At 44.7% G+C, this 21,333-nt stretch overlaps 1 protein-coding gene across 7 annotated transcripts in view; it reads right to left on the bottom strand.

The window, feature by feature from the left end:
- ST6GAL1 (ST6 beta-galactoside alpha-2,6-sialyltransferase 1) overlaps nucleotides 1-21,333 on the bottom strand; it is a 91,904-nt gene that overhangs the window by 22,860 nt on the left and 47,711 nt on the right. Inside the window, exons 1-4 of one of the 7 annotated variants that reach the window (XM_059391315.1) lie at nucleotides 19,147-19,235; nucleotides 9,815-9,949; nucleotides 5,636-6,254; nucleotides 4,655-4,846 (exon numbers count right to left, since the gene is read on the bottom strand). In XM_059391315.1, coding sequence (XP_059247298.1) covers nucleotides 4,655-4,846; nucleotides 5,636-6,224 — 781 coding nt within the window. In that variant the 5' untranslated portion in view covers nucleotides 6,225-6,254; nucleotides 9,815-9,949; nucleotides 19,147-19,235. Of the gene's footprint in view, nucleotides 1-4,654; nucleotides 4,847-5,635; nucleotides 6,272-9,814; nucleotides 9,950-14,370; nucleotides 14,526-19,146; nucleotides 19,236-21,333 lie in introns of those variants that run through there. The other 6 variants (XM_059391316.1, XM_059391312.1, XM_059391314.1 and 3 more) reach the window with 6 other exon arrangements.

Below are 21,333 nucleotides of genomic sequence, written 5' to 3' on the forward strand. Positions count from 1 at the left end.
ACATATCATCTAGTCACAAAAATAACCCTATCTCAATCCTAGGACAAATTTCATCAAAATGGTTTGAAAGTCACATTGGATGTGCATAGTCCAGACTTTATCAGCTTACAAGGCCAGTACCCTGAACTTCAAAGAGAGCAGAAGGTGCATCTTTACACAACTTAGATTGCAACATGTCAGTCCATATCAGTCACCGGCTTCACAAGTAACCAGCAGTAATCACACCAGAAACGTAGATGTATCAGAAGCCTCACTCGGTCAGCTTCCCTGTTTCACAGGTGAGCAAATTATTAATGTGAGTATCCCCGGACCAAAACATGTCAAAGTTAGATGGAGCTACTGAGAATAAAAGGACTATTTACAACGTTGTAGGCAGGATTTCAAGAAATCAACAAGGAATGGCCATTATCGCAGGGTCAGCTACAAAAGCGGCCACCACTACTCCTCAAACCTGATTGGCTCAGAAAAGCAGGGGCCCTGAACTGAAGACGGCCACCCATAAGGAGTATCAGCCCTAAGGGGAACATGGCTCCTGCTAAGTAAGGTCCAGCTGGAAAGAAGAAAATACTCCATCCTCTCTTTCCTCCTTCCCTCTGACTTCTCGGCCTTAAGGAAAAGAGAGAGAAAGCAGACCTCAGACAGAGAGTTTGCTTGACAGCGGCTGAACTGTGAGACAAGGGAAAGCAGCAGCTGATGGTATTCTACAAGGAGAGAGCTTGGGGGACACTGACTTCACTCTCCTCCTTCTCAGGTTTGGAGTAGCACATCTATTGTCTGGTGCCAAATAAAAGCCAAAGGGCCAGGAAGCCCAGCTGACACAGTCACCAAATTCCATCTCCCAGGGCACAGAGTCCAACAGAAAAGGGAGGAAGGAGCTTGGGCTTGGAGGGGTAAATGGAGAACCCCCAGCACAGGAGGCTGACGATCTACCCTTGGTATTGACCATAAGAAAATAAAAAGCTTTTATTCATTCAACAAATATGGATTAAGCATCTCCTTCCCATCAGGCATAGGCATAGTTCTACATGCTGGAGACAATGGCCGTTACAAGAAAGAAAAGTGCCTGTTGTCAAAGATCTTGCAATCTACAGCAAGGAAGGAGCCAATAAATACAACCACCTGCCCTTGAGATAATGACAAACTGTGACCGATGTTATGGCACAAATAAATCCAGTGATGGGACCGAGACACTGAGGGACTCTCCTTTGGAGACCCTGATGATTCAGGACACGCCTTGGAGCTGAACCCAAAGGAGGGCAGAGCACGGGAAGGGTCCACAGAAGAACATTCTAGCCGGAGGAGGTAACACTGTCAGGACACCACAGGGCAGTAGGGACTTGGCTGGAGACAAGTGAATGAGGGGAAGACGAAGAAAAGATGGCACTAAAGAAGCTAACAGGAACCAGTCCACACAGGTTATGGAGGCCAGGTATGAAGTTTGGACTTTATTTTAAGGAAAAAAAAAAAATCAGACAAAGAAAGAAACTTGCAAATAGGCCATTAAGTTGGCCTCACAGAGAAAGAGGAGCACATCCTTGTCGGCCAAATTGTCCTTTGCTGATGATGACTGAGGAGGTCCTGAAATCAAGTGGGCCTCCAGGAAATCACCAGGAGAAACCAAGAGGTCCTGGAGGCCCAGCAAGCGAGCCTTTGCAAGGGGAAGGCTGCAGAAAACGGGGGCCACCACTTTTGATGAACTTAGAATTAGAGGACAGAAAAAGACACAAATTAGAAAATGCAGAAATAAAGGCACTACTATAGGCAGAGGATATGATTCCATGCCTAGACTACACAACAGAATCCGCTCCTTAGTAAATTCATCAGTATACCAAAATCTGCTGCCTGCGGGTATAGTAGTAACTCTAAATAGCTGGAAATTGTTATGAAAGAAATTTTATCACAATTCAGACCAAGGGTTTTGGTTTTTTTTTTTTTAAATATTTTCAAAGTAGCTTAATGAATCATATAACCATACTTGGAAGGCTAAATTCTGGTCCTGGTTAGGAAAAATCAATATAATAGAAATCAGGACTGGGAAATTATGACCTGAAGGCCAAATCTGGCCCAGTCTCCATTTTTGTAAATAAAGTTTTATTGGAACATAGCCAGCCCCATTCATTTCTGATGGCCTGTTTGCTTTTGCTTGACAACAGCAGAGCTGAGGAGCTGTGAGAGACACTATATTCCTCAAAACCAAAAATATTTGCTGTCTGGCCCTTCACAGAAAATGTCTGCAAACCCCTGTCATAACCAATCATATTGTTTCCTGATATAAACAATCATATTGTTCCACAAACCAACATGTCTTTCTTCTCAGTCCTCACTCTGCATGAGAACTCCCTCTGCCCCAAACCTCCCCCAACTCCTCTCCCCTTGCCTTCCATCATATGTCCTACACCTGCTTCTCCCTGGTCCTCCTCACTGGCCTTCTGAATGTCTCTGCCTTCCGTGTGCTTTTCCCTGTCTCTTAAATGTACCCTTTCCCTAGGCTTTCTCCTCAGCCCTCTCTCCAGGCCTACAACTGTCACCTCGGCACAAATGATTCCTCTATCTCATCTCCCCCACGCCTGACCCTTCCTGGGAATCAAACACCCAACTGCATAGATAACTACTCAGGGAAATCCACAAATAATTCAGATTCAACACCTCTGAGACAGTACCTGTCCTCCTTCGAAAGCATGCTCCCCTGTGATACGAGATGGCCTGTTTCTAGGCTAGAAACCCTGACTCCTGCCTGTCATTCAAGGTCACTTCTAATTAGACACCAGTTTCTGTCTCTTCTCAAATCAGACCTGTTCTTTCCACCACCACAATCACTGCTCAAACAGGCCTGGCACTTCTCACCCAGAAGTGGCAGTAATCCCTAATAACAATGACATAGCAGTCCCCATAGGCAATGGGGTTCAGAGAAATGAGAAATCTCTCCAAAACGTACATGATCCTAACACTCGCTCATTTAAAACTCTTCTAGGACTCTATGTCTTAAAGAATGAAACCCAAAGTCTTGATTGTGACCGGCAACATTCCATAGGAGCAGACTCCTGCCTCCCTTTCTGGCCTTAGTCCTCCGCAGTCCCTTTCACCCTGCAGGGCCCCAGATCCCAGCCCAACATACTCTGTCCTTTGTCCCCATGCAGCTTTGCTTCTTGCATTTGCCTCAACTCAGAAGGTGCTTCTCCTTTCCTGTAGGAGAGCAAGTAAGCAAGAATATCACGAGTTTTAACATCACAATCAAAATTTTATTATAATGCTACAACCACTACAGGCACAAGAGCAGAGGGGAAGACTGCGCGGGCCGTGGAGTCAAAGGACCCGGTTTCAAGTCCTAGTCCGCTATTTACCCCTGGTGTAATCGCTGAGCCTCAACACTTAGGTTACCAGTTCAACAGGAACAATAATTGTCCCCACATCACAGGATTCCCGGGAAGACTAAAAAGCAAGGCATGCTGGGAGCACAGCAGGTGCACAGTAAGCATGACTCCTGTTGCTTATGTTTTAGAAAAACACTATTGTTTGAAATGAAAACACAAACAAATCTAAGATATCTTATGGGTACAGGTACTAAAAATAATTGAAAACGGCCGTGCCCACCTCTGGCTGGTTTGAGGGACTGCTGGAGACACACTCCATCATTACGATCCCTCTGGTAAACAATTCTGCCATGGACAAAAAGAGCCACAAAATTTATCTGCCTTTGGTCTTCTAGCCCCACAGCTGTGGATAGTTCCCCTGAGGCATTTAAGTCATCTGCACAAAAACCCTGTTAGCAGTACAATTTGTAAGAGCAAACAATTTGAAACCATCCGATACACTCAATAGTTCACAAGAAACGGGACAAGTTGCAGGTAGAGGGGAAAGGCCATGGGCCTGGCACGCTGTCTGGTACTCCCAGGCCTTCAGCAAAGGGCCTTCCCTGTCTCTTTCCCCTTTGTATTCTAAGCTCTGGCTCTGTGTGGTTGAAAGCTCCATGAATGAATAAAAGAATGAACGAATTCCTTAAAACATTTGTTAGACTAAATGCCCAGGGGAATGCCTGGTTGGAGGGCAGAACACTGGAAGGCCAACGTGCAATGTTTGTTCCGTCTCAAGAGCAAAGTTTCTGGGGAAGTACATCCTTGAAATTATAACTGTAGTCTACAGGAGAAGATTGTTTTACTCTGCATGTAAATCACTCCAAACTTTCATGCAGTGCATCAAGAGTATAGCTCCAGTTCATAGAAGTACCAGGCTGTGCCTAAAACCTTAACCCATTCCGGCCAGGCCATTGGGGATGAGTTAACACAAAGAAGAGGATCCAGTAGCACTGGGGATACTGGAAACATGACGATTATAGAGCAAACATCAGGAGGAAGAAGGGAACTTAGTTCCATTACTGATGAACAAAAGCCAATCACATTGCGCTTCTAGAAAACAAAACGCAAAAGAAACCAAAAAGGCAAAAGCAAAAGTCGGGGTGGGGCCGGTTATCTTGGCAGTCTGGATTAGTGAGCGCTGCCTATTTGGGGAGGCACAAAAGGTGATCTCACCACTTCCTCCTGCTCCAGAGAATCCAATTTGGTTCTACTTTTCTTCCTTTGAGAGCCTGAGCTTGGTTTCAGACCATTTTTCCTGGCAGTCACAGGAAGGGAATAAAATAGGAGACGTATGACCTCACCTGCTCCAGTACCTTCCAGAGCCTGGGAGAAGAGCGAGGCTTCCTGTGCTTTGCTTCCTTTAGCCAGATTGATTTCACAATAATGGAAAACACATTCTCTCAAAATAAGGGAACTAGGGCGCCTTAAGCAAATCCATTGCTTTGTGTTGTACACATATTTACAAACATGGAGAGACTTTCTATCTTTATTAACTGTGAAGAATTAAAAAAAAAAAAAGCAAGTTGTTATATTCTGAACAGTGACTTGTAGCCTTTTTTGGGTCACAGACACCTTTAAGAATAATTGACTGGAAGCTATGGACTTTTTCTCTGGAAAAAATGTACAGACTGACTTACCACACACACACACACACACACAGGTAGTTCACAGGTATTTGGCACATAGGTTTAGGGATTTGTGAACTCCCTAAAGTTGGCCCATAGTCCCAAAGTTAAGAATTCCTACTCTAATTAATGATCCTCAAACAGAAAGGCTGAAAATTACTCGGGTAGTTTGAAGCCAAGAAAGACAATTAGTCCTCAACTAGCTGTGAAATTACAGTTTCAGAACCTGAAGAGACAGGAGAAATAAGGGCTTCTATAATTTTTAAAAGTCAGTTACAGTGTGGTGTGTACTGATAGACGCAGAACTCATTTTTCCAAGAGTATCTTCTACAGAACAGCACTATTTAAAACAGAGAATAGCAAAACTGTTCTCACTGATAAAGATACCAAAAGCCTGGATAGATCCCCACCCTTTTGGCTGTGGCTATACCTCAGAGGTACCCCATGGTACCTCTGAGTACACAATGGCTGTACAGCCCCGTGGCTGTACCTCAGAGGTACCCCCACGGTACCTCTGAGGCCCACAGAGGTAGAGGCACAAGAAGTGTGTAGAACACTGTGGTGTGCCCAGTGTGCTCCTCCCCAGCCCTGACCAAATACCCAGCACCCCCTCCTCCAGCCCCTTGCCCAGAGCGGCCCTAATGCTGCAGAACTCACCTATTTCTCGGCCCAGCTGGGAGGACTTCAGAGATCCAGCTGAGGAGACCACAGCACACCTGCCCCATGGCCCAGCCTTGGTCCTGATGTTCTCCTTGGGCAGGAAACCCTCCCATTCAGAGGTGTTGAAGGGAAAATCTGTGGACTCTACCATGGAGACGTTCACATGATCCCGGAGGTGGCAGTGCAGGGCCTCTGCGCTGAACTTGACACCTGGCCCTGGCCCCTTATAGGACACTTTGTATTTGTTCATATTCAGATAATTCCTCCAGATCTTCTGCAGCCGGGGGATGAGGTTTTTGGAAGAGCTGTCCTTGTTCCACACCTGGAAGGAGGCCACAGGCTTGGGCTTGGCTGGGCCCCGGGGAATGCTGAGGGCCTGGTTGATCTTGGGGGGGTTCTGGGTGCTGCTTGAAGTTACAGCCTGTTTCTCCAGACCTTTCAACAGCTGGAATTCCTTGATTTGCAGCTTAAGGGAATCATAGTAACTCCCTTTCTTCTTCTCCTTCCATACACAGATGATCGCAAACAGGAGAAAGGCCAGCACGCAGTAGCTGAACTTTTTCTTCAGGTTGGTGTGAATCATCATGAAAGATGTGTTCAGGGCAGCCACTCTGTTCTGAGCAGAAAACAAGCCTAGAAAAGGTAAGATGAGGCAGAACAAAAAAAACAAAAACAAAAAACAACAAAAAAACCCAAAAAACAAAACCGATGTGAACAAAAGCTACAAGTAGTGCCTGGCAAGAGGTGGGGTGATGAGCTGCGTAATGGATTCAGATTGAGGAGACGCACGTCCAGCCTTTGCTTTACCTCCCACCAGGCCGGCGGCCTGTGACAACCTGAAGTAAATATTCGACCTCAGTTTTGGTTTTGAATGTAGACAGCAGTCCTCAGACACTCCCCTTTTCCTCTCCGAGCCATGAACGCTTCCTGTATTCTCCTGCTATTCCTTTTTACACCCCAACTCTTAGTTTTGTGTTGTCTTGTTCTAGCTCCCTGACTGCACCCTGAGCTCAGTGAGGTTGGGAACTACAGCTTACACAGGCTCCTGGGGCCTTATGCTGTCTGTTCAATGACGGCATGCGTGCTTAAAAAACTAGGAGAAAAAAGAAAGAGCAGGATGGCTGGTCTACCTCACAAGAATCCAACCTCCCTAAAATCCTAAAGTGCCCAGCATCCTTTTAAAATTGCCAGACCTGGGGCACCTGGGTGGCTCAGTGGGTTAAAGCCTCTGCCTTCGGCTCGGGTCATGATCCCAGGGTCCTGGGATCGAGCCCCGAATCCGGCTCTCTGCTCTGCAGGGAGCCTGCTTCCCTTCCTCTCTCTGCCTACTTGTGATCTCTGTCTGTCAAATAAATAAATAAAATCTTTAAAAAAGTAAATAAAATAAAATAAAATTGCCAGATCTCTGTCCACAGACAGCACCACAGACCCATGTCACATTTCTCTAAGAAGCTGCAGGGCTGGACTCCTGCTTTGTGAAGAAGACCAGTAGTTAGCTTACAGCACAACACCTGGCTTCAGAGAATGCCCTTCAAGAATGCCCAAAAGAATTTAGGTGGCAGGAAGCTGCCTCGGCTCGGCTCGTGGTAAAGGAGAGGAAATTTCGGTAAGGCGGCAGACACCAATTAAGGAGATAAAAACAAAGAGGCATCAAGCATTAAGATGTTACTTCACCTAATTTCACTGTAGACCAGGGCCCGGTCATGTAGAGCTCCAGCCAGCACCACGCACATGATAGCCTGGTAGGAAGGGCACCCCCTGAGCTGTGCAGCGAGGCCTGACCATCACTGGCCAGGAAGGTGTTAGTCTCCATGTCTATAGAAGAGCAGCCGAGGCTCTGAGAGGTTAAGAGAAGTGCCTAGCATCACAAAGCTAAGTAAAGGCCAGCACTGAAGTTCAAATCCAAGCACACTCGATTCCATAATACATGTCCTTTTCAACATAAACATGCACAGAACTACTGAACGTTCTGGCAAATGGATTTTATTATGAAAATAGAGCCTCACAGTTCCCTTTTTTTCTGGATACGGCTCTACTTTGTTTTCCCAGAATTTATTGTGTAATTGAATGGAAGATGGAAGTACTTTGAACTCAAACAATGTCTGTACCTTTTGGAAAACATTAAGTTCTTTCCTAAATAACTGGGTTTATTTACCATAATGAGTCTAAGCAGTCACCCCTGGGGTTTTGCGAACCCACTGGGGATCCACAGTTCCTTCCTATGGAGCCCAGGGCTAAGGATAACCAGGACAAGGGATAGGAGTACTGGACTAGGTATTCACAAAACCTGGGTTCCTGCCCATTCTTGGTGACTTTGGACAAGTCACAATCCACAATCCTGTCTCTACCTAGATTTTCTGTAGAATCATCTCTCATGTGCCCACAGAGTGCTAGGAGGACAAGCGGAAATGGTATTCGAACCAGGTCATTGCAAAGGCACAGGAAATGTTCTGAACAGAGACCAGAGAGCAGTCCCTTGGCTGGGAGCCATGAGGAGGCCGAGCAGGACAGGGAGAGATAGAGGGCAGAATGGAACACAGGCCATGACTCATCAACCCGGGCTCACGTCCTCATCGGAGACTCTTTAATGTAAGTGACATCAAGACCATTCTCGGAATTCATGGGCAGTACTGAGCAAACCATGCTTCCCACCACCCCAGACTTCAGGAACGGGTGGCTCTGGGGATAACAGGTGCTTGCCTTGAGCTGTGCAAGTGACAGAATGTACCTAGAGGGAGAAAAATTCAAATGTGTGGTCATGAGATGGGGAGAGGGCTTGTGGCAGATCAGAAAACTAAGGAACTCCATTTCCTCACTTGGCACAGCTGATCCCTCAGCTATGAGAGCTAAACAACTCAAGAAGGGAATGGAGCACTGAAGCAGTGCCTACAACGGGGCAGGCACTAAGCTGCAATGTCTAATTTAATCTTCACTCTGCCCCTATGGCATCGATATCCACAGACCGACTGGAGAAAATGAAAACACTGAGGCTTAGCAGAGTTACACAGCTTCTCCAAAATGAACAGGTAGTGCCAGAACCCGGATTCCAACCCAGGTCTGTCTGACTCCAAAAGTTCATGGTTTTTGCACTGAAAGACAGGCCTCTGTATTAAAAAGACAGTGAAAAGTCACTGTTGACCAAACAGGACTTGGGAATCAAGGGCTGTACAGGGGCAAGTCAAATGGCCAGACAATCCCAGAAAAACCCCCTTGGGCTTGGGCATGCTGCAGCTCTCCCCGGCAGGCACTGTTTTCCCCTCGGGCAGCCCATTCAAGGTTATTGGGCTTACAAGAGCCAGAAAAACCCTGTCACGTAAGCACAGCAAATTGTATTGGCTCCATTTATGGTTGGAAAACTGAGGTTTTAGATGCATCAATTTATCATTTATTTATTTAATCTCGAAAGTTGCACGAGTGATTGGGAAGCGGTGCAACTGAAAGTCGGGACTTAGCTTTTCTGTGTCAGAGTGAAATGAGACAGGAGGTAGGGAGGCAGGAACTCATTCACGGTCTAGGAGCTAAGGCTCGGAAGGGGATGGTGGTTACCTTCCTGCCAGCACCTACTTAATCTCACACTTATGGTTTATGGACATGGGCAAACCACCTGTCCCCAGCCCTCCCTGAATCAGGACTAAATAAATACATGAAGAAAAGAGCAAAGCTGGAGTCAGACCTTGAGACTCTGTGACTTGTGGCCGGCAGACTCCATTACCCCATTTTTTAATTAAGAATGGACCCTTTTGTATCAACATGGGCAAGACTGGAAGATATTATGCTGAGTGAAACAAGTCAAGCAGAGAGAGTCAATTATCATATGGTTTCACTTATTTGTAGAGCATAAGAAATAACACGGAGGACAGGGGGAGATGGAGAGGAGAAGGGAGTTGAGGGAAGTTGGAGGGGGAGATGAACCATGAGAGACTATGGACTCTGAAAAACAACCTGAGGTTTTGAAGGGGCAGGGGGTGGGAGGTGGGGGGAGCCTGGTGGTGGGTTTTATAGAGGGCACGGATTGCATGGAGCACTGGGTGTGGTGCATAAACAATGAATTCTGTTACACTGAAAAGAAAGTAAATTTTTTTAAAAAGTGCTAAAAAAAAAAAAAAAAAAAAAAAAAAAAAAAAAGAATGGACCCTTTTGCTGCCCCCACAGTGCATGCTTCCACGTGTCCCTTACCTGCTTTTTGCTAATCCCCCTGGGGCTGTAGGCCCTTCAGGTTTTAAGAACCACTGCTATTCTCCATGGGAGGAATCTTTGCTTTATTGGGTCTGGAGGCCAAGGCGCATTTTGCTTCGGATGATTAAAAAACATCTGCAAAGGCCAAAAAAGAAAAAACAAAAACAAACAAACAAACAAACAAAAAAACAAGAAGTAAGAGCTGGTTTCCAGAAGGGGCAGTGTTAAAGGTTAACAAGGCATCCGGATAGGCCCCTCTCCTAGTCCCCTGGCCTCCAATAGAGCACAATCCAGAAAGTCTGAGAGCTCAGAAAAAGAAACACAGAGACAAGAGCCCATTATAGGTGCTGTGCTCAGGGTTGTGAATAGCAGAGAAGGCACAGAATTAGATTGATACTAGAAAAGAACATGCTAGAAGGATAAAGCAGGTACAATCTAGGAAGAAAGGACTGTTCAGTCACTGGTTACATAAATAGTAATTTGGAGAGAGAAGATTCAGATCATCCCTAAATACACTCTAGACCATGATTTATTATCAAAGAACACTCCATGATATGTGAAATTTCAGTCAGTATAACACTACCTGGAAAAAATAGGTTGCAAAACTGTATATAATATTCTAATCAAATAAAAAAAAACTTTCTTTAATATACATGTGAAAAAGAGAAAGGACTAGAAACAAAACAAAATAAGGCAACCTGGGCTGGTAGAATAAGGAATATTTTCATGTTTTACAATATTTTGTATACTCCAAAATTTCTAAATTTATATGAATTACTCTTAGTGTTGGAAAAAATATTATAAAAATATATAATATACAAAATTATATAAAATTTATTTTTATATAAATTATAAAAATTATATAAATTATAAAAATATATAATATGTAAAAAATATTATAAAAATATAATTTTAGAAAGCTATTAACAGAATTCTATATTTTTCAGCTCTTTCTTCTGACGAAATGCAGAAAAATAATAAAAGAAAACTTTGATAGAGTTGCTGGCATGAAAACTCCCACTTGTCTCCAAGAAAATGCTGTAATTTAAAGGAAAAAAAGAGTCCAGCTGTGCAAAGTGTAAAGAGAGTCAATGCATCTCAAAATAAACAGGCACTCCACATGAATGGACAAATCACAAAATAGAAAACATAATTAACAAGCATATAAATTATGATGAATCTTGAAAGAAACCCAAAAGGGACAACTGGCAAGCTAAGATGCCAGTTTATAGAATTTCCACTATTCAGCAGTTTTCAAAACGATAATACTCATTACTGAACCGGTTGTAATAGAATTGGTATATTTTGAGGGAGCAGTAGAAATTAATTTAACCTTTTTAGAAAGCAACCAGGTCATAGAATTAAGAGCTTCGACTCGCAGGAAATAAGACAATAAATAATTGAAAGGAGGAAAAGATAACATATTTTGGTTTTCCTGCACAGAAATGACTCCCTAACTTTTCACAGTTGTGGTGAGGTTTGGAAGAGGAACAATGGGATAAAGAATGCGTTTTATAAAGCAATATGTACAGGCAAGAAGAAAAATCATTTTCCATTTGAAAGTGATTTGTAATGATGAAAATCTAAGGTTAACAACTAAGCTTTTGGCAAAAGGGAAACAGTTAAACTAGGGTACCCACATCTGCTAGAAAGAATATATATACACATCCATATAAAGATATTAATTAATTTAAAATACATAAGGTAATACGTAATAACAGATAATATATATAAAAAATTGTGTGTGAATTTATATAGCAAAGGGGGAAAATTCTTCAAATACTAAAAATGAAAAAAGTGAAACAGAGAACGTTATCTGTGCATACATCATTGTGAAGAAATATCTAGAAAACAGGCACATGATTGAGACTCAAAAACAGTTGAGGAGCAAGCATAATAAAGGAAGTCAAATGGAGAGATGAGAATTCCTCTCATTTCTCAGTTTGACTTCCTTTATTATGCTTATTATGTTAGCAGAGTAATGAAGGCAAAACTCTCAGGGACAGAACTGAAAATACCTTGTGCATCAACTCCATTCCCACTATTGGGCTGATCTCGGAGCCTGTCCTAGGAGATGCAGCATTAACGGAGCTGAGAGGAAGCCACAGCGGCCACAACCAGCTCCTTCCCATGACTCCTGGGAGAGTCCTGAAGTCTCTGAGGCCCCACCCCTTTTCATATCCTGTACATTGCCTTTGTGGCACGAGTTTGTAATTATGCATGCATTCATATTATTATTCGATTGCCATCTGCCGCCTCTAGTAAAAATGGAAACCCCTTCGGCAGAAACCTCGTCAGCCTTCTTCACTACTATCATCAATGCCTAGATGAGGGTACAGCACGTGGTAAATACTCAGCAAATTATTTGTTGAGTGAATGAAGGGCCACCAGTTCTTAAGAGGTCTGTGCTGCTCTCAGGCATCACTAAGGGAAAAGGTTCTTTCTTGTCACCCTCACGAGGAACACCACGGGCAGCCCACTGTCCTTGAGGGAACACGGCTTGCCTATGCTGGTGTGCTGCCATGCCCCCCAGTAAGTAAGCTGCTGGGGCGTGCTACTTTGGTTTGAGTTCAGTGCAGGAACAGCAGAGGAGGGCAGCTAACACTGGTCTTCCTCCCCCAATCATCTGCTCAGAACAACTTGGCCTCCTAGGAGATAACAACCACTCCCTGCCCTTGATTTCTAAAAACAACTAGTTGAAACCAAGTAGCACAATTGTTGATGTACATCTATCGTAGGTGATGAGAATCTTCCAGAAAGAGTCACTTCTGGTCAGGAGACTGCCGCCCTGGTGAACTTTGCCCAGCTGCAGCAATCCTAAGAGTCCTTGGTCCTCCGAGTAAAAAGCTTTCACAATCATGACCATAACAGCTACCATGTATTCAGAACTAGCTATGCACTCAACACTGATGAGCATTGGGGTTTGAGGGTCAGAGCTCTGGGATTAGACAGATCGGGGCAAGAGTATAAACCATCTCTCACTAGTTACATGACCTCCAGCAAGCTATTCAACCGTCTAAGACTCAGCTTCTTTATCCATAAAATGGGAATAATAATAAAAGAGCCCATCTTGTAGGAGAGTTTAAATAATCCAGTAAGGTAATACACCCAAAGGGATCCCAACAGGGATGGTGACAAAGATTATATGCATAATTTCATTACTTCTCACCATGCCCTACCCTATGTGTGTCATTACCATCTCAAATTACAAATAGGGAAACTGAAATAGGGAAGAGGAGTGATTTTCTCAGAGTTAATGATGGCACTCCAAGTGCCCTGTGCTCTTCTGCCCTTTGCACCCTGCAAGGTGGTTTCCTTCTGACAAACGGACCATGTCCTACCCTGTTCACATGGGGTCATACCTGCTCAGTCCCCTCACCAACCCCGGCACCAGCTTAAGTGCCCCTGGACTCTGAAAACTTTCTTGACCCCTCAGAGATTGACACGACTCTATTGTACCCATCCTGGCTCTCAAGAGCCTATGTGACCTTTCTCCATTTGCAGATGGGATAGCCCACCCAGACTGAGGATTCCTTTAAGCTTTGTTTCTGCCCGCTCCACATCTAGCCAGTTCTGAGCCAGAAGCGGGATATGCTTGGTTGCGTCTGAATGAAAGAATGAAGCTGGCTCTGATACCACCCTTTCCCATCCCCCACATCCTTCAACCGCTAGATGCAGACTTACTCACCCACACACCACCTCCACTTGCTCGAATCCCCTTGCCAGCACTGCGCTGCAGATGTTCATTTGATCTACGGGATCTACTAAGTGATAGGGAATTTACCATCTGGCGGGGGCACATAGAGCTAGGTGAACAGCTCTGCCTCTTCGAAGGTCTTAAAATGAAAAGAATCACCACCACCACCACCACCCCCACCCCCGTAAAAATAAATCCAATGGGTTAAGCACTGAGACACGCTGAGCCTGTGCCCAGTTCTGAGAACCTCACATGCACCAACACCTTTCATTCTCACACAACCCAGTGCAGACCACGGCACCTGCTCCCCATCTTGGTGAAGTCATTTCCCCTCCACCAGGACACTCTTCTTCATCCCTTGAATATCTTCACAGCTGGTTCACTCTCATCCTCCTCACACTATTTTTCTGCCCTGCCTCTTGGGGCTATCAACAGCTACCTTTGGAATCATTCTAGTTCCCTGGTCTCTCAGTCCTTTGATCTCTTCTACTCCAAAGATGGTGACTTTAGCCACTCATCCCCAAGATCATATCTCTGATCTTATCACTTTCAAAAAGTACTCCACAGTTTTGATTTCAGGCACCACCACCCCCTATCTTTGTAGCTTAGTCCAACCAGTACCGACCTCCAACGATCTTCCTGTGGTTGCTCCTACCACCTTCTCACTGTCTCTCATTTCCTTCATGTCTTAACTTCCCTTCCTACCCAGCTTCAACTCCATGGTCAGTCATTCATTTGGCCTCTCTCATCACACAATGTTGGATAAACCCCAATCCTGGTCAAATCCAACTCTCTGTCTTCCTCCACACCTGCAGATGTGCAGCTCCATGGCTAAAGAAAATCACAAAATAATACTTACGGATTTCCCTTCAGGTTCACAATCACTAAGTGCAAGCAGCTCCTTCAGGCTTCCTAGCAATCACATATTACTTTTCTGGGCAATTCACTTGCCGTCTCCTAGAGGACCACTGACTTCTTCCCCATGAAAAGTCCCCTTATCGTCCCTCTCCCTTGATGAACTGCTACTTATTCAAAGAGAAAAAGGAAGCGACCAGAACAGAATTACCACACACACAATGCACCTTTGTACCACAGCTACTCATCTTACTTGAATTTACGCCCAAATGACCTCTTATTGCTACACATGAATTGGCTGCACCCAATACTTGGAATAACCAACATTTGTTCCACTAGATCCTGTACAGTCTTATTTACTTATGGATATTCTTCTACAAAATCTCCCCTTTTGCTTTTGCATTGTATGTAGATCTCGCAAAGATCATGCTTATCAGCACACACACTGTTTCTCCTATCTTAAACACACACACACTCACCCCTCCCTTGACTACGGCAGCCACCACCTGACCCTGATCAGTCTTAGCATCTTCATCTAAGCAGTATGTGCCTCAGAAAAATTCTCATCTGAAATGCTTAATTGTATATAATCAAGCCTTTATAGATAATCTCAGTTTTTAGAAAACACAGGCAAAAGAAGAATAAGTTGGGGTGCCCGGGTGGCTCAGTGGGTTAAAGCCTCTGCCTTCCGCTCAGGTAATCTAGCCCCGCATGGAGAACAGTGTGGAGATTCCTCAAGAAATTAAAAATAGAGCTTCCCTATGACCCTGCAATTGCACTCCTGGATATTTACCCCAAGGATACAGATGTCGTGAAAATAAGGGCCATCTGTACCACAATGTTTATAGCAGCAATGGCCATGGTCGCCAAACTGTAGAAAGAACCAAGATGCCCTTCAACGGACGAATGGATAAGGAAGATGTGGTCCATATACACTATGGAGTATTATGCCTCCATCAGAAAGGATGAATACCCAACTTTTGTAGCAACATGGATGGAACTGGAAGAGATTATGCTGAGTGAAATAAGTCAAGCAGAGAGAGTCAATTATCATATGGTTTCACTTATTTGTGGAACATAACAAATAGCATGGAGGACATGGGGTGTTAGAGAGGAGAAGGGAGTTAGGGGAAATTGGAAGGGGAGGTGAATCATGAGAGACTATGGACTCTGAAAAACAATCTGAGGGGTCTGAAGTGGTGGGGGGGTGGGGGTGGGAGGTTGGGGTACCAGGTGGTGGGTATTATAGAGGGCACGGATTGCATGGAGCACTGGGTGTGGTGAAAAATAATGAATACTGTTAAAAAAAAAAAAAAAACTTTCTCCGTATCAGCAATAAAGCTGTTTTACTTTCTTATCCAAAAAAAAAAAAAAAAAATCTAGCCCCGCATGGGGCTCTCTGCTCAGCAGGGAGCCTGCTTCCTCCTCTCTCTCTGCCTGCCTCTCTGTCTACTTGTGATCTCTGTCAAATAAATAAATTAAATCTTTTTTTTTTAATTTTTAAAGATTTTATTTATTTATTTAACAGACAGAGATCACAAGTAGGCAGAGAGGCAGGTAGAAAGAGAGAGAGGAGGAAGCAGGCTATCTGCGGAGTGGACAGCCCGATGCGGGGCTCGATCCCAGGACCCCGGGATCATGACCTGAGCTGAAGGCAGAGGCTTTAACCCACTGAGCCACCCAGGCGCCCCCCCTTTTTTTTTTTAATTTTTAAAGATGTTATTTATTTATTTAACAGACAGAGAGGCAGGTAGGCAGGTAGAAAGAGAGAGAGGAGGAAGCAGGCTATCCGCGGAGCGGACAGAAAATCTTAAAAAAAAAAAAAAAAAGAAGAAGTTATATGACAGCACAGAGACGTTATTAGACAAATCCAGAAAGCAAGGCATTCTACAGAACAACTGAACTGGGTTCCTTTCCGGGTCAATGGACAGGAAAAACAAATGGCTTCAAAGACAGAAATATCATATGCTATGTGCAGACTTTGCCTGAATTGATTTGAACAAAATACCACTGGGGGCAAGTGAGGATATTTGCATATAGATTTGGCATTATATGATAATAAGAAATCATTGTTAATTTTGTTAGGCATAATAATCAGTCTTATTTTATTATGATTACATAATATGGTTATGTTGGTTTTTTTAAAAAGTCCCATGCAGGTAAAGTAGAGATGAAATCTACCTTAGAACACTTCAGCCAAAATACAAATGAAGCAAATATGAAAAAAATGCAATGTCATATGAAAAAAAAATGTGCTCAAATTAAGCTATGTAAGGAATAAGAATGAGCTGCAGACTCTTTCCAGACAATATCATTTGGGAGTAGGCAGAGTTTGAAAGAGCTTTAAAAGAAGGTATAGGAGACAATTTTTCTGTTTTACTAAAAGAATTCACTGAAAAAAAGATTAAGACTTTCTAAGAGTCACAGATTTAACCACGGCACAAGTTCCAAGTAATCTTCACTTCCTTGTCCCTTCTGGGTAGCTTCTTGACCTCATCTCACCTCCCAGCTCCTGCCTCCTTTCCTTTGCAGTAAATCTCCTTGAAAGAACTTTGTGAGGTCAGTGTTTCCAATGTCCACCTTGCCACTGGCACTTTAACGCATCCCAGAAAGCCTTGCCATCTCTGGGAGACTGCTCTCATCTACGTCAACAAAGACCTTCCTGACTCCCGTGTTGCTAAGTAAATGGTCAGGGTTCGGTTTTCACCTTGTTCAGCTCATCAGCTGTGTTTTACCAAGTTAGTCATTTCCTCCTTCTGGCTTCCAGAACCTACATTCTCTCTCCTGGTTTTTCTCCACCAGGTAGCTGAGAAACCAGGTTCAGCCAGTGACTTTCTAAGGAAAGGAACTTCTTAAGAATTTAAAAACAACAACAACACAAAAGCCAGGTGGGGAGAGGGGTATAGACTAAAACACTACACACCCTTGACCATCTCCCTATCCTCTATTATCCCTGAGGAGAAGCAGCAGTGTACAGAGCACTGACGGTCAGACTGTGAGCACACCGTGATCATCACATGACTTGTTGACCTTCAGATTCCCAAATTCTCCCTCAGTTGTTCTGATCCCCACAGCCTGGGATGGGCTCAGAGATGGGCATTCAGCAAGCACCCACTCGACGCTGATCTGAGTGGTCCCCCCTGCACACCATGCTCTGGGAAACAGAGGGCAGCATTCTGCAAAGCGAGATCTACAGTTGGGGCTACTTTGAGAAAGCTTTCTCAAGATCCACAATGAGAACAGTACAGATATCTAATGAAATCATCTTTTATACTGATTTGAAAGAGTGATTTTGTGCCTATCGAATCTAAAAATTGCTTTAAAAATAAGGCTTGTGGGGTGCCTGGGTGGCTCAGTGGGTTATGCCTGTGCCTTCAGCTCAGGTCATGATCCCAGGGTCCTGGGATCAAGCACCCCCCCCCCCATCTCTCTGCCTACTTGTGATCTCTCTCTCTGTCTGTCAAATAAATAAATAAATAAATAAATATCTTTTTTAAAAAAATAAGGCTTGTATTTTCAATGTCGTTCCTTTCACTAGTCCAATAAATCCTTTTCATTGTATTTTAGAAACTACTGATGTGTGACGGGTTGGGGGGGCATGATTCTTCATGGACAGTTTGAGAAGCCCTGGCTTTGGAGAAAGAGCTCATGCTCTGTTATCTCAAAAGCCCAGATTCAAATCCTGGCTTTTCTATCTGTCTAATAAAGGAGGATAGTCCAGTTCGCCAACTTGTATAAGCCTGGTGTCTTCATCTTTAAAGGATGGATAATAATACTTTAAAATTTGCCCTTGCAGGGTTGTGGTGACAATTTAACGATAGGCTTTATCATTTGTTGCAGCTAATAATTATTGAGCTTTTACCATGCACTGAGTGCTTTCCATATGGGAAAGCTCCTGTAATTCAGTGAAGCTCATTTAATTCCTGCAGCCACAAGTGCTGAGGCCAGGTGTGCTAATAGCCGCTTCCACAGTCCCCAGAGAGTCCCCGAAGGTTGAGGCTGCTGACTCACTCCCAAGACCCTAACCTGAGTTCTATCAGTGGGTGCCAGTGCAGGACCAAAAATTAATAGTTATATCTGACAAGCCACAGTGTTGCTCCTCAGAAAGGTGTTAAGCAACAGGAAACCAACTTGTAATTAATCAATCTGCAGAGAGGGTGAAAGGAAACTAGGAGAGGTTTCACAGGGTGTCTAGGTAGCTGTGTTTGCCCGTGTTTACCTGAGGGCAAGCCCAGCCTCCCAGCTAGTGGTGGGAGGGTATGGGGAGGGACATCCTGCCCAATTCAAAGCCCTAAAGATAAAGGCGCTTTCATTCCTGCCTGCACCAACTGTTTCAGACCCAGGCTGCATAAAAAGTGTCTCTTAACAGAGATTACATCTTTTCCCAGCCAGGCAGGCACTGATGGAGAAGGCAAGCCTGAGTACATTTCCCTGAGGTTTTCGAAAAGCATGAGAACAGAATTTGGTGGGGGGGGGGGGGGCGGGGGGGGCACTGGGTTCCCACCACAAACACTGTGGCTCCCCACAGGGAAGGAGAGCTCTGAACTCAGGATGAGCAGAGCCCCGGCAAAGGGAAATCACGGGCCATTTGCTCCTGTCTTCAACCGAGTGCCTTCGACAGTTGTGTATTTGTAGAAAGAGTTGCCTTCCCATTTGACAGGTACCTGGCTGAAAGGAGACACTTCACACCCCATCAGCTCCCCTCTGGATGCTGCCCACTGTCCCGCACCCCACCAGTGCTCACAGCCCCAACCCCATCCAGCCTCTTGCCCCATCTTACCACACCGTAAACCACAGGGCACTCCACTCGGCTAGTAAGAGTCGAGCCAAGAAAGGAGCAGAAGGGCTTGTAAGGAGGGTTAAATAAGCAGTGCGCCCCTCCCAAGCAATAGGCCCACCCCTTCTTCCTTCAACCCACACCCAACAGAGAAAGCAAAGAGCAAATGGGCCTCCCTCCTCCTCAGGAAGTGGGACTGTTTCACCTCCTCATAATATTTTAAAAAGCATGAAGTTTCCATGACAGAAGTTTTTACACAGACCAATAGGTATAGGGACTAACACAGTCAACCTGTTTGCAGAGCCCAGCTCCAAAGAGTACCAACAACTTGCCAACTTGATCTGTTCCCCTCCCCCTCTTCCTCCCCTGGTGTAACTTAAAGCCAGTGCCAGCCCTCAGATCCGACTCCACCACCAGCTCTTCTCCATTGGCCTTCCACGAGAAATGTCCTACTGTCCTGATGTCCTAGGACATCCACTTATGTCACAAAGGAACCTCCCTCACTGGCATCCAGGATGGTATTTGCTATGCGTCACCCTTAGGAAACATGGGACCAGAGGCCCTCCAATAATTTTCTAGGGAGCTTAATTCTCTATAATACAATGCACACTCCCTGGGTTCTGCCAGAGAACTCAGGAGTGTAAATATAGCACCATAGTGCCATTAAAACCCAAACCACGTTCCAATTGTTACCAATTCTCCCCAAAGTGTTTTTTTTTACACTAAATGCCTTAAATGAGGATCTAAACATTTTGTGTGGGTGATAAACCACTCTCAACTCTCTTTTAATTTCGAGTCATTCCCCACACCCTTATTTTCCTTTCTTAGGACATATATTTGTGGGAGAAACAAAGTCACCTGACCCACGGAATGTGCCTGGTACTGAACCTGGCCGAGGACCTCCTTACCGTATTGTTTAATTTACTCCTCTCTGCCCTCTGTTTCCTGTAAACGGAGTGTTAGATTTCAAGTCTTGTTGAGATTTCAGTGGTTTCAAGTTTAATGCTTCTCCCAAGGTTTTTTTGTTTTGTTTTGTTTTTTGTATGTAGGAGGGTCTAAGTCCTGAGTTGTCCAGGGGACTTCGGGGTAAGGGACATGAGAAGAGAGGCCTGAGCCCCTCCACCTTGCAGCAGTCCTCGAGTCCGTGAGAACAACACGCACAAATACTCAGGGAGAGGTTTGTTCATGCTGTTGATACTTGGTGCCTATCGCGATCCATCCGGAGATACGGCCGGCCGTGCAGAAATCAGCCAGAAATCCCACACACACCCCCCCCCAGAACTTGCCTTCCAGGGAGGGGAAACGGCAAAAGAGTAAAACAACATAAATATGTATGTGACGCTTTGGAAGTAGACAGCTGCCATGTGGAAAATCAAAGCAGGGGAGGTGGAACAGGGACAGTAAGGAAAAGAGGGAGAGGGACGTCTGTGTTAAATTCGATCATCAGAAAGCCTCCCTGAGCAGGAGGCAGATTTCTGAAGGAAGGCGATTCCAGGTGGATGGAACAGCAAAATCCTGGGCGGGAGACGGGCCTGACCTGTTCAAGAACAGCACCGAGACCAGGACCAGGGCAGGCGAGAAGAAGGGAGGCAGAAGGTGAGGCTGGGAAGCGTTGGGAACCAAATCACCTAGGATTCTAGCTTTCACTCCGAAGAAGACCTGGCTGACTTTAGTTTGAAAGGGATCCTTCTGGCTGCTGCACTGAGATTCAAGTGCTGGACACAGTACGTTGCAGAAAGTTTAAAAAGGAAGACCGTTCAAAAACTTATTGCAACAATACAGGCGAAAGAGGCCCATGAGCCATCTACTAAGTTCCTTCCTGAGTGCTAGCAATTTAGAGACGTTACCCAATGGGTAACGGGGGGTGGGCATTTAAGAATCCTCTTTTATAAACAAAAAGGAAGCTCCAAGAGTTTAAGCTAATTGCTTGAGATGTCATCACCAATGGTCAAACTAGATGATTCTAATCCCCCAAACTGCTTGTGCTATCCAACATCTGTCTCTCTACTCAGGGCCCTTCAAAAGGTTCCTAAGAGTCTGGCTGCTTTCAGCTGCCATGGCTGGTCACGTTCTTGGACCTTCCAGTAACACCTCTTTCCTCTGCCCTGATCACCATCTCCTCAACTCCTCAGTATGCAAACCTCACCCTCCTCTGCACCTCAGAACCTAAAATTTTCTGTCCCTAGAGAC

The sequence above is a fragment of the Mustela nigripes genome, chromosome 2 (assembly GCF_022355385.1).
Source record: "Mustela nigripes isolate SB6536 chromosome 2, MUSNIG.SB6536, whole genome shotgun sequence".
Taxonomy (NCBI): domain Eukaryota; kingdom Metazoa; phylum Chordata; class Mammalia; order Carnivora; family Mustelidae; genus Mustela; species Mustela nigripes.